Source organism: Talpa occidentalis, unplaced genomic scaffold (genome assembly GCF_014898055.3).
Source record: "Talpa occidentalis isolate TD23 unplaced genomic scaffold, MPIMG_talOcc4v2.1 talOcc4.5, whole genome shotgun sequence".
NCBI classification, from domain to species: Eukaryota; Metazoa; Chordata; class Mammalia; order Eulipotyphla; family Talpidae; genus Talpa; species Talpa occidentalis.
The window spans coordinates 13,159,291-13,173,106 of NW_023604861.1; the positions used below are offsets into that span (position 1 = coordinate 13,159,291).

Below are 13,816 nucleotides of genomic sequence, written 5' to 3' on the forward strand. Positions count from 1 at the left end.
CAAGTAAGAGCAATGAAATACACAGATAATTTAATCTGAAGCAACCTTAAAGTTTGTAATAAAAAACATGCTAAGCAGTTGGGCAAGAACATTGTAAAGTATTGTCATTGGAGTACAGCTAGCAAGGAAGCATATTAAACCCAGATTTTTAAAATCAGAACATGAACAGAACATTCACTGTTTCTTCTTGAATCAATGTTCACCTCTGCCTCAATCCTCTAAACGCTTTTCCCAAATTACATTTTCTGGAAACTCTAAATGTCCATCACTCTCCGTATTGTCTTTCCTCACATAAAGAGGAAATTCTCTACAATGTCTTGCAGACAATATTTCATATTTTAAGGAGGTTGGAAATGCAGCAGCTAGGACAGTTCCATAATGTTGTGGAACAATGATTGGCCATAGTCAGACCAAAGAGATAATTATCTTAATGAACAGTAGCCTCCAAAATAATTTATTTTGATACATGTACCTCTGAGATAATAGTATTGTGCTACATGCCTCATTCTCTTTCTTCACCTTACTTTTAAATGTCAGATTAATGTTTTTGCCAATATAAATTATACATGTCTCTGAGTATGATCAGAATGAACTGTGATATCAAAAATTGAAAATCTTTGAACATGGAGACATTCTCATTTGGAAAAGGACAGTAATAAGATTAAGGTTTTCGTTAAGTCACTGAATACTTTTCCCTGAACGTTATATCTCCTTATTTTTTTTTTTTTGGAGGTCACATTGGTCATCAAGACTGTCTACAATTTAGAGTATAGGTTGACACCTCTTCAGGTGTATGTTACCAAGCCCACTACCAAGGTATCCATAGTCCTCCACCATAGTCCATTGGGTCCCCTCACCCTCTTTTCTCCCAGTCTCCCACCTTCCCCTCTAGTAGCCTCAATTCTATATTCAGACTTCTAGGGTTTGTTTTGTTTCTTTATATCCAATATATAAATGAAATCATCTGGTATTTGTCTTTCTCCTTCTCATTTATTTCACTTCGAATTCTATACCTTTGCCTCAGTTTGACAGTCAAACCTTAGTTCTTGCTGTAGATGTCAGTTTCTAGCTAACAGATTGAGTGCTTGTTATGCAGAAGGCACCATATTAGTTACTGTATGGGGATTGCCTCAAGCAATCCTCATCAATTGCAGTCTAGAAAAAGGTACTGTTATTTTTCCATTCCAAAAGCAAGGAAATGGAAGCCCAGCTAGCAAGTCTTAAAATGGAATTCAAATCCAGATTTTCTAGAACACTTATTATTATACTCTTATGCATTTGCCATCCTATCACAACAAATGTTTTTCTACAAGGAAGACCAATGTTTATTCTATTGTGGAGTATCTTCAATTTATTCCTACTTAAGGGGAAAAAAATGAATGTTTCCTAAGTTAACATTCAAACTAAGCTTATACCCTGAGGAGACAGAATCAAACAGATAGTACAAGAGAACAATATCCTTTAAGGTGTAAAAGTTCAATTATCTTTGTTTACATAAAAGTTAGCCTACAGGCAGAATTACCCCAGAATAAAAGAAGCACAGCATAGCTATCCAACAATTACCCTTTATTTACTATTATGACTCTGGATCTTGAGATGCCATTTCAAGCCCTCCGCATAAAAGCAATGGCATATATATTCCATTTATTACTAGATATATTTTATGCTAAAAGCATGTAGATATGCATGGATAATTTTCTATCATGAACAGCTACATTGAGAAATGGTTATAAAATTTAAGTCCTCTATTTGTTGGAGGAGAGGTATCTTATTTTCCATTACATCTTACCACTTTACCAATTAAATATTATGGATGATGGTTTAATATTTTCCTCTTTACCTGCTCATCCCCTGAGGCTATAGGAAAAAAAATCAACCGCAAAGGAAAGTTTATACATTTTTATAAGCACTTGGTATTATTTACATGATTTAAAAAATTTTAATTTGATTATAATGTCAGTTACATGAATTATTATTAAGTATTTCTAGATAAGAGACAATACAGCAGAATGATATTATTGAAATAACATAACTTGATATTATTTGGTAAACAGAAGTTAGTCTACATTTGATGCATATAAATAATGTCAAACATGTTCTTGCTGTTCCAGGAATTACCCCAAGTTTTCAAAATTGATCTCAAGACCCTTAAGTTCATCACAGAATCTTACTTGCTGAGGAAATACTAAGTAATAAAGAACTTTTTTTATCAGTTTTATGTAACCATGTTACATATTTTAGAATTAAAATAAATTAAGGGTAAATTTCTTAAAAACAAACTCATGTAGGGCCTCTCCAGTGACGCAGCGAGTTGAACACAGAGCTGTGAAGCTGTTTGCAGCCTCTGCAGTGGGTGTTCAATTCCCGGCCAGCCAGGGAGATACCCACATGGCGTGGCAGACCTCTCCTGTCTCACCCACTGCTACCCTCAGCAGTGTACTTCGGTCAATCTGCCTGTTCTGTTCCCCACTCTGTCTCTGGTGAATCCTCTCACCCCTACACCTCTGGCCTGTACCCCAGTTCTTGCATAAAAATAAATCTTAAAAAAATTAAAAATTAAATTAAATTAAGACACAAAAACACTAATTTGAAAAGAAACCTGCACTCCTATGTTTACTGCAACACTATTTGCAATAGCCAAGATATGGAAACAGCCTAAATGCCCCAAAATAGACAAAGGGATCTAAAGGTTGTGGTATATTTATACAAAGGAATATTATGCAACAATCAAAACAGACAAACTCATGCCATTTGTGGCATATGGATGGAGCTGGAAGGGACTATGATAGCCAAAATATGTCAGTAGGAGAAAGATAAATACTGGATCGTCTCACTAATATATGGAATATAGAGAAACCAAACAAAAGGTCAAGAAAAAGTCAAAATGAGCAAACTGACCATAGAACTGAGGCATACAGCAAAGGAGGGGGATGGAGGGAGGGAGGAATGGACACAAGGGAATATGGTGATGGTTCACAGATGATATGGTGGTAAGAGAACTACAGGGACTACAATGATGTAAGAAAAAAAATTTAATTAATTAATTAAAAAATCATCTCATGCCTATGGCAAAAACTCCTATTTCAGGATAAAAGTCATAGAAGCTCCACATGATCTGCTCCCGGTCAACTCTTTCCAATAACATGCCATATCACTTCCTGTGCGCCAGCCTCCCAGGCACCTTGTGAATCATTCCTCTGACATTTGAGGTACACACACTCCTACCACTTCCTAGAATGTGTTTCTCCCAGATACCAACATAGCCAAGCCCTTCATTTAGCTCAAGTCTCTGCTCAAGTGCCACCTTTTCCCAGACTACCCAATTTCAAAATGCAACCCTCCATTACTCAATCTCCCTCTCTTTACTCACTGCTACATTTCCCAAAGCATTCAGTACATCCTAACTCATATCCGTATTCTGTTTCTTTGTTTTCTAACTTCCCAAGACTGTGAGGATAGTGATATTGGTTTCCTCCACACAGGCATCCCAGGCACTCAAAAAAATATTGCCACATAGAGGTGGTGCCATGAATATTTGTTGAATGGATGGATGAGTCTCCTGTCACCCACATCAACCAGGTATCAGCACTGCTCCACAAGTACCTTTTCTCCAGGTACTGTAAAGGACTAAAATGAAGACAGTCACATCATCCGGCAAACTAGCTATACAAATTAATTAGTTGTCTCCAATGTTAACCCTGTAGGTGGATTTTATTCATTTGCCCTCCCATTTCCCCTTATAACTATACCAAAACTTCACCACCAGATATACATTTCCTACTCCAATTCATTCCATCCCCTGTAGCTACAGTGGAGTTCGTTGTCTATTAGCACATTGCCATTCAGGGTGATCACCCCAAAAACTTAGAGGTCTAAAAATATTCAGTGAGAGAATAAAACTTTTTGCTGTACAGAAATATTAATTCTAAAACATAGTTTCACAAAATATATTATCTGATATCATCAGCAAAATAAAAATCCACATTCAGGTATGGAGTGTACAGGGTTAATCCAGGGGAAAAAAGCATGGATTTCACTTTTTAGAGCATGAAAGTTTCAGATAGCATTATCGATATAATGAACAAGTTTGTTCCATGGGATAAAAGGTTTTTAAAAGAATTCATAAATATTAGATTACAACGTGAGCTACATTATACAATAGTTACATTCCAACTCTCCCTTCAAGGGTACTGCTACAAAATATTTACAAAAATGCTATGTCAATTTAGTTTATTCCCTCTTTATGAATATATTTAGTTATAAGCAAAATCAGAAAGATCATTTAAATAAAATGTATTTTGAATCTTATGAGAATTTCCAATTAACTTTAATAGTTTATTATTGCTTTCTGAAGTAAACATTTCTAAGATAAATAAATTCTGCTTTAAAAGTAGCGGATAGCTGTTTATTGGTTTTCATGGATTACAAATGTCATCAACATTAGGATTTGAAAATATAAAATATTCAATTGAAATAACACTAGAAAAATAATCACATGCCTTATTTGCACTTCTGGATTACCATATTTTGTACACTGCTCACAAAACATCTAACAGATAAGCGGATGATGAGAAATTATTCATTTTAGAGAACAGGCGGGTGATTGTCAGGAGCTGAGGATGGGCAAAGGAAGACGCTGGTCAAAACTACAAATTTCTAGTTAAAAGAGGAATCAGTTCTGGGGACTTAACACAGGATGGAGGGGCAGGGAGATGGAGGGGTGGAAACAGCAGGGGAAGAGTCCGATGGATGATGGGCAGGCTACCAGAGCGGGGTGTGGTGGGGCAGGGGAGAAGACATCTAATGGAGGTTACTGGGGTTTTGGTGGTGGGCATGGTGAGCTAACATACAACTGTAGAGGTTGCATGTACAGTATTGTAAACATTACCTTAAAAAATATAACTTTAAAAATATAAACAAATAAAAATAATAATGCTCTTTATTTACTTGAAGTTGCTTAGAGTGTACATCTTAAGTGTTCTCACCACAAAAAAAAAAAAAAAGATTATGTGACATGATGAAGGAAGTAGTTAATGAAAGCAGTGATCATATTATAATTTATCTAAGTGTATCAAATCAACACTTTGAACATCTTAATTTACACAGTCTTCTATGTCAATTATCTCAATAGAGCTAGGAATAGTTTTTTGTTGTTTTTTTTTAAAGATTTGTTTATTTATGTATACAAAAGCTGGGGTATAGGCCAGAGGTTTGAGGGGTGAGAAGATTCTCCAGAGACAGAGGGGGGAACAGAACAAGCAGATTGACTGAAATACACTGCACTGCTGAAGGGAGCAGCAGGCGAGACAGGAGAGGTCTGCCGCGCCATGTGGGTGTCTCCCTGGCCTGCCGGGGATCAAACTCCTGCTGCAGAGGCCACGGATTGCTTCATAATGCTGTGCTTAACCCTTCATGGCCCTAGGAACAGTTTTAAAAAATAAAAACTTTTTAAGCTGAAAACAGGCCCTCAGTTTAAATTCACCTTCAGAGCTGTGTGACAGTTACTTAATACTTCCATGCTCTATGATGTAAGGAGCTAGAAGATACATGATCTCACTGTCTGGGGAGGAGAAGAGAGTATTACACAGGAGAGCAAGTGAGATACGGACCAAAGAGAGCAAGGTGAGAATGGTGCCTTCATGGACTGATGATGGAGAGGGAGCTGGAGACACTTGCAAACACAGAAATCAATGTTTAATGATTTTTTTTGTTTTATCTTCCTTCCTCGCCACCATCTTATAAAACGGATCTTATACATCTATCTTAAGTTAATGGGTGTGCATGTATATGAGTCCATGAAGGCGATATCTACAATGTTCATATTGGATTAATATGTTAGTAAAGAGATGCAAAAGCACATGGAAGAGAGCAAGACTGCAGAGACAGGAGTAATCATGTGACTGTAAGTCACAGGTATGTGCAGAAAAGTTGTAGGAAGCTCAGCATTCCATAGACTACTGGAAGAAATTTAAGTTTTTAGTTAAAATTTCAAGACCTGGCAATCAAAAGAATATGTGTACCTAAAAAAAATTAAATTACATACAGAAACATTCATATCATGGCACAAAACGTCTTATCAGGTTCATCTGAGATATTTATTAAAGAAAGTAAAGGACACGGAAAGAACTTCTGAGAAAAAGATATCTAGACTCCCTTATAATCAAGGAGCCACATATTTTGAAGATATATTTTGAACACAAGATACCATTTCATATCTATTGGCCCAGAAAATCTTTTAAAATATGACAGTAGCAAGAGTTGGAAAGGATGAGGAACAATAACAAAGTACATTAACTACTTGTGGGAGTTTAAATTGGCTCAGCTCCTTAAGGTAACAATGCAGCAATATGTCATGAAGCTGACTGTGTACACAGCCTGTAAGTCACAATTTCAATTGTATGTATAAGCCCTAGGAAAACATGTATCCATGGAGACATGAACAAGAATGTTCACTGCAAGTTATAAGTGCAAAAATAAGTTTTGAAATTATTGATTTGTCCACCAAAAGGAAAATGAACAGAGGTTGCAAATCTGCAAAAAAGATATTTTATAAATCAAATTATGTGGATGAATAAGAGACAGACAGAGAAAGAGATAAATCGCAAACACAGCTAGTTGTGATCTCCCATATATCCTGTCCTTTATTCCATATCAAGGTAGTTTTTATAATCACTCCCTGTGATCACTTATGCCAAAACAAGATTAAGCCAATATAAATATAACAGAATGATAAACAATCTGATAAAACAGTCTATGTGTGTACAGTTCTCACATAGAAAAGATTTACCTAAAAATGTGTCATAGAAAATCAGGAAAGAACTGTTTAGCTACTATGAGCAGGTTAATATGCTTTCTAAGTGAGATTACTATACCAAGATGTAAAATTATCATGATCTATCATCAACCAGAATTAACACAACTAAAAGTTTACTCCTCAAAATTTACAAAAGAAATTTGGATAAGTAAAGCTAATCTTTAGTCTACATACTTAATTTCCCACTATCAATCATGCTTCACACAAAGCAAACTTTATTTTCAGATGAAATATAACTTAAGCTCTTGCAGTTTTTATCTATCATATAAGAAGATTAGCCATTTTCATAACTAATAGCAGCCTGCTGGCACAGACTCAAAAGAAATGATTTTTAATATTTCAGAGATAAAGGACAGTTGGATAAAGACAAAGGCATTGGTAACTGCTGTGTGAGCTAGCACACTAAACCACACACTGTCCATTTAAAACTAGAGGGACAGAATGCAATCATATTTGGAATGCCACAGACAAAAACATTCCTTTTTAGTTTATAAAATCGATAATCAGATGTTGGCATACTGGAAGTTTGAAAAAACCAAGAAAAATACAATAGCTAACCTTAGGACACTGTACAATCTGTGTGGACAGTCCTGGCATCTACTAGGCACTCAATGGACATATTAAATGCATCAAAAGAGGAAAAAAGAAGAGACAAACAGTAAAGAAAAAGGAAAAAAGAAGTAAAAGGAGAAAGGCTGAAGGAGAAATGGAAGCAAAGGGGCAAAGGGAGGGAGAGAATCTGTCATTTTATTTCAGGACCATCTTCCTACTGAGGAGCATTCATTCATTCATGGATTCAGTTACATATGTGAGTATCTGCTCTAGGTACCTACCAAAGGAAAACAAACAAGTCTCTCAACAATGCCAGCCTAAGGCGACCTGTTCCTTTACTCTTGAGCTTTGATCAGGTGATTCTTGGCTAGAAATGACATTATGCCTTAACCTCCCACATAATACTTTCCGAGGCAATAATTATAAATATTATCCACCTCTGTAAAAAAACAGTTAAAGTGAACAAATTAAAATTAATGTATTCCATGCTTAATATTATAAACATTTGTATAAATCTATTTATACCCTCAGACACTATTATATTCAAACATTCTTTGACTATATACGTATGTATGTGTCTATCATTTTACACTAGTTTTACAGGAGCTGTTCACTCGCTGTACAATTTACAGAGAGTCATATCTTTTAGTTTAAGGGAAGAAAATCCATTTTATATCAACAATCTTAATTCTCCTTTGTTATAAGTTATATTTAATTTTTAATATAGCCCTACATTTCACTGAAAACAGGAACTTTTTATGAAATTAATAAATCTAACATCTAACCCAGCAAACCTGCCAATCTTTTAAGTACTTACAATCAAGGTATAAATATTTAATACACCAAAAGAATGAAATCATAAACAAAAATATTAAATCTTTACTATTCTAAATATCATTAATCACCCAGTAGTAATGTACATTTATTGTAGTAATGTACATTTTTAAATGCCATATGTAAGTGGAAACTTCCAGAATAAAGACTTAGATCTACCATATATTTTAGAATTATGTGAGCCATTTGAAAATGAAAAAAATAGGAAAAGGTATACCTTTGAAGGAAGATTTTTTTTCCTTAACCTTATCACCCAATGTTTAAGCAAAACACAAGTTTATAATAGCATTTTTCAAAGTGTTCCTTCATTTCACTTTTGAGGTTCTGAAAATGGGATAATTTAAATTTAAAAACCTAAACTATGTCATCTCATTTGAGATCAAAACTGACAAGTCTGAAAGTTGGATGAGTTCCTTTTCTACAGTAGATGACATAGTCTCTGTCAACTTGCTCTATTTCTTCCTGAATCACTCCACACATTAGTGTATAAATGAATAAAACATTTATAAAAAATATTTCCAAAATAGTCTTCAAGCAGGAAAAGCCACACTCTGGGTAAAACAGCTGAAAGGAAATAAACTCTTACATTATCACAGGCTGCTCTGCTTTATTCATGAACATTATTAAGGCCCTGAAAATGAAGAACAGTATTAAATCCCTGAAAATGAAGAACAGTTATTATCTGCACTGTGACAAAGCCAGTGTTCCTCTCTGCAAACAGCACCACTAATTCTGAACAGCAACAGATACAGGGATAGTGGTTTGTTCCCTGCATCTTAGAAAATGTTGCGTGAATGACTGCCCTTAGGATATAGTGAAACCCTAGGTCTTAACCATGGGCCTTTCCAAAAACAGATTTTTGTTTGGCTGTTTTGTTTATTTTCATAAAATCTGAAACAAAGAAATTCCTTAAGGGAAAAATGAAAGGGAAGCACATCCCAGTAGGCTAATTCAGACCAGGTATCTCTGAGTGCTGAATTCCAGAGCTGAAGGTGGGTTGTGCACAGAATAACTTTCCCTCTTCCTGCACCAGCTGCCAGCACCTGTCCCTCTCCCCTAAGCAATTCCCAACCTCCAGGCCTTCATCTCCCAGTAGTGTGGGTCCACTAAAGCCACAAACCCAAACAGTCGTCCCCATAGGCCATATCCAAAGGGTTAGTTCAAATACATGCTCACATGGGATCCCATGAGCTCCATGAGAGCAGACACCATACTACCTCCACTCCAAAGTGTCTTATAACCCAAATGTCACACAAAAAGGTGAATCCTGTTGAAGTAGAAACTATGAATGCAATCAAAGATCAAAATGGAGCAAATCTACTTATATCACTTGAGAAGTGAACTAATTTCCCCATTAAATTTCTCCCCAGCAGACTAAATTTCCCAATAAAATGTGTTGTTTTCTTTTTCCTCAAAAAAATAAAGACTTTGAATTGTTTTCAGATATTTTGATGGTACAGAAACTAGACAGAGAACATTTTACTTATTGATAAAGTAGCCAGCTCCATTATCATATGCAAAAGTGATCTCTCAAATTGCTTTTAGCATATATATTTTAAACTTGCTTTTTTATGGAGACGAGACTAAAACTACTTATCCTATTCATTAAATTAAAAGTAGATATTCTTCTTGTAAGGGAATGTGTTCCAGTAAAGTTAGTCATTAGGTAAATTTCTTATAAATTTATATTGCTTTCTCATGATTCTTAAATGAAAGTTGATATTACCAAAGAAGAAAATGGACAGCTTTTTTAACAAATCACATTTTGTTAAATGTGCTTTAACAAAAGGCTCTAGCTTTTGTTTTTTATAATTAATATTAAAATAAATAGCAAAACACAACCTACTGGATATAAAAGGCACAATTTATTAAATAAAAAAATAAAAATATATCTAAAATTATCTGACACTCTGGTGGGTAGAGAAAGCCCATGTGTTTCTACTACTTAGATTGCTGTCACCAAGTTCTCAGCAATATTTCCCAAACTCTTCAGCAACCTAAACCCATTTTGAAAGCCTAAAATTTCCAGGATTTCCATTTTAGCTTTTGAACTAGATTTGCTCTATCTTGGTCAATTTAGCCAAGAAGATGTAAAAAGCATTACACTATTCTTGAAGACAGAAGAAAATGTTCAACAAACATTCATTGAATGCCTATGTGTTATTAGTAACTGCTGGCACTGTCTTTCCCTTATACAGTTAACATTGCTACTCAAAGATAAGTAGATTTGATTTGTCATCATCTTCTGCTACATATCCTCACTTGGGAGGGATTAGGTTTTGACAATAAGAGAAGAAATCATAATGGAGCTTCCCTGTTTAAAAATATTAGTGACACTCTCAAACTCCAGCCAATATTTTCAGTCTTCTTCAAGGTGAATCCAGCTCAAGTTTTCAAACACATGATCCACAATCCCCACCCACATACCTACTCTGGTCAAATCTATCCACTGCTTCTTGATCTCTAAAATGCGTTTCCCCTATTGTACAAGCTATCACTTCCATGAGAAAAATATCATGACATCATTTTCTGTGGGTGGTAAAAGTCCTTCAGTTCAGCCAGTTCAAATTACCAGAGCTTGCCTAAAAGACATATGGATATGTTCTCCTCCATCACATGAATAAATCCCATAACAGAAATAACGTTATTTTCTAAGACATCTTTAAAATCACTGAATCAATAACATCTTAAAATCTGACATTCCATGGCTTCTACAAAAACAACATCAATTCATCATGAACTACATTTTAACTCAAATTTTATCCTGACTTATTGCATTTATTTTACTTAAGTGTAGTTTTAAAAATTAATCAGCTTTGTGATTTAGTTATGTATGTAAACAAAGCACAGTTTAAATAGAATGACATTATTACACTCATTAAAAAATGAAGTTATATTTTGTATTGAACAAAAGCAATAAATTTGTTTGAATAGCGGTATAATCTAGATATTTTCATTCATTTCATATACAGAATACTAATACTTCATAGAAGGAAAAATAAATTAAGCTATTTTATTGTAGTCATAAGGAATTTTATAGAGGAGATGACGAAAATAAAGAAAAAGATCATCTATTCTCCAATATGCTTTATAATTTTATAGCCCATTAATTTTATTTCTGAACATAGTGTTTGGATTAAGGTTGAGTTCTGATCGTAGCTGACCCTTAAAAATATCCAATTAATGTTTCCTATTTTACTATTTATCAGACTTGTCTGAACTTTGATGTATCATACTGGCGTTCCTATAAAACCACATGAGGTTGCAGGGGTGGGGAGGAATTAGGCAAGTATTTCTTCAAATCAGAACTTTTAGTGGTGAACTTCTTATAGAATACACACATACCGATTTAGAGTGATACACACCCGAAACTTATATATAAGGGTATGATGCAATATTCCTTCGATACAAATAAACAAACACACTTCAAAAATATACATTTATAACTACCCAGTTAAAAGCCATGAAATTTTATGTAGGGCAATAGTTTAATTAAATCTATTAATTGTATCTGTTCACACTGAAGTACAACCATGGAGGAGAATACTGAAAGATCAGAAAGACCCCAGAAAGGTCTATATCCCCAAGGATCATTTCATTAATATAACAGTATACCCAGTACATATATTTATATGCCCGAGGGTGACCTCAGACCCAAGTTTGGAAGGTCAGACAAAACCAAAACCTCATTTTATACCAGAATAATATGCAAAGCTAAAGAAGTAAACCCAGCCGGGTTTAGAGAATAATGATAATAGGCCAATCACATAACAAGGCTTGATTTCAGAACACACGGTACATTTACCTTGAAAAGCTGCTGCATTTCGAGATATTAGAGACTTCAATGGAGAGCTGGCTGTTTGCAGCACCTGCTGCATATCCTGGCGAGCTGCAATCTGGTATCTCTCCTCCATTTTCCTGGTGCAACATGTAGGCTTTTTGGATATGCAAACCTGAAGATCAGGCCCTGGAACACATATAATATTTTTTCAGAATAATGACCTGTTCATTGAGAAGATATTATGTGTTACAGCTCAAGTATCAGCAATGCACATAAGGGGTTCTGTCCTCCGGGAGGAATTAATTTACTGGGGAGAACTTAGTTCCTACAGGGAACTACAGGAAGATGTATCTAAGTCCATTAAGCCAAGATATCCTCAACCATGAACTCTTCGCTCACATCTTTTTAACTTTTCAATCAAATATTAAGCACGTCCACTCAACTACATAATTACCAATAACTAACAAATAGATTACATAATAGAAATCCAATTAAATATTAGGTATGTGCAGAGCTAAATTTTCTTTTTGCTTATTTTATCAATTCAGCAAAAATTATTTAAAATAAATATGTTATGAAGCTATATATAAGTTAAAACAATTTCTTCTCTAGAGGAAGCAAAATGGAATTCAGTCATCAGATAAAGGCAAAATAACTTGACCTGATTTTTCAGCTTATTACATTTGTGCTTCTTGTGGAATAAGTGATTAACAGAATAATGATATGATGGGGATTAAGACCCCCATGGGCCCAAACCCAACAACCAAAATTTTACACATCACCTTGCTTGCTAGAGACAATTCTTACCAACAAAAGCACTTTCTGGTTTTAAAACTTATTCAGAAAACCACTGGGAAGATGCAAACCATGAAATGTGATATATATATATATATATCAGTGTACACTTCACATTAAAATATTGCTAATATGATTCACAATTCTCTTCCTGTTTGGCAAGCTCCTTTATACCTCATGGGCATGCTAGAGAAACAAAGGGAAAGGCATGGGGCATGGAAGCGTCTGAGAAGATGCCTTGATGGGCCATCATGGGGTTAGCACCCCAGGGCATCCCAAGGCTCCTGATTTTTGTTTTTTGGGTTTTTTTTTTTTTTTTTTGGTAATTTCAGGACAATTGTACATGCAGGACTTAATATAATGAGTTATTCCATATTTAAGTAGAAATAACAGTTGTGGCCCCTGATCTTCAGGATGTTCCACTGTTCCCACATGAGCTCTCCTTTGACCAATTTTAGACCAGAAGATATAAAATATGCATGTGTGTACACGCGCACACACACAGAGAACAGCCACCTCTAAACTCCTCCTACTTTCCACACAGGCCTCAGATTCCAAAAAGCTGTTCCTGGATAACAGCAAAATATTTGTAGTCAGAGTTTCCTGCCAACCCAAGACACCAAAATTTCTAATAATTCTGACTATCGCTTAAGTTAGACAGACAACAACAGTGCTTGAGTTTTTCATAAAGGCAAAGAAGCATAAAATATTTATATGTATTGCAGCAGGTAACTTTTTGGCAATTGTTTGCCTAAAATTATACAAAAGCAAATTCCACTTCAAACAGTAATCTGAATGAAAGAAAACAAAGCTATCTTCTCAGCTTTATTCCTAAATGGAAGAATTGAGGAATTAGTATTTAGAGAAGAACAAGAAATAGAGATTGGGGCAAAGCACAAATGAGCAAGTATTAAAGTTTATAAGTAAACATATTTAGTATGGGAAAGACTGCTAAGGAATAAAAATGATAGTAACAATAATAAAAATGGATCACTGCAAAATCCAGAATTCAAATAGATACCTAACACTGTTTTGTTAGA

The 13,816-nt window shown here is 34.9% G+C and overlaps 1 protein-coding gene across 4 annotated transcripts in view; it reads right to left on the minus strand.

Moving 5' to 3' along the window:
- Positions 1-13,816, minus strand: part of GPC5 (glypican 5) — a 1,063,734-nt gene that overhangs the window by 1,005,683 nt on the left and 44,235 nt on the right. For all 4 annotated transcript variants that reach the window (XM_054701627.1, XM_037528635.2, XM_054701628.1 and 1 more), the window contains exon 2: positions 12,006-12,167. In XM_054701627.1, coding sequence (XP_054557602.1) covers positions 12,006-12,167 — 162 coding nt within the window. The remainder of the gene's footprint in view (positions 1-12,005; positions 12,168-13,816) is intronic.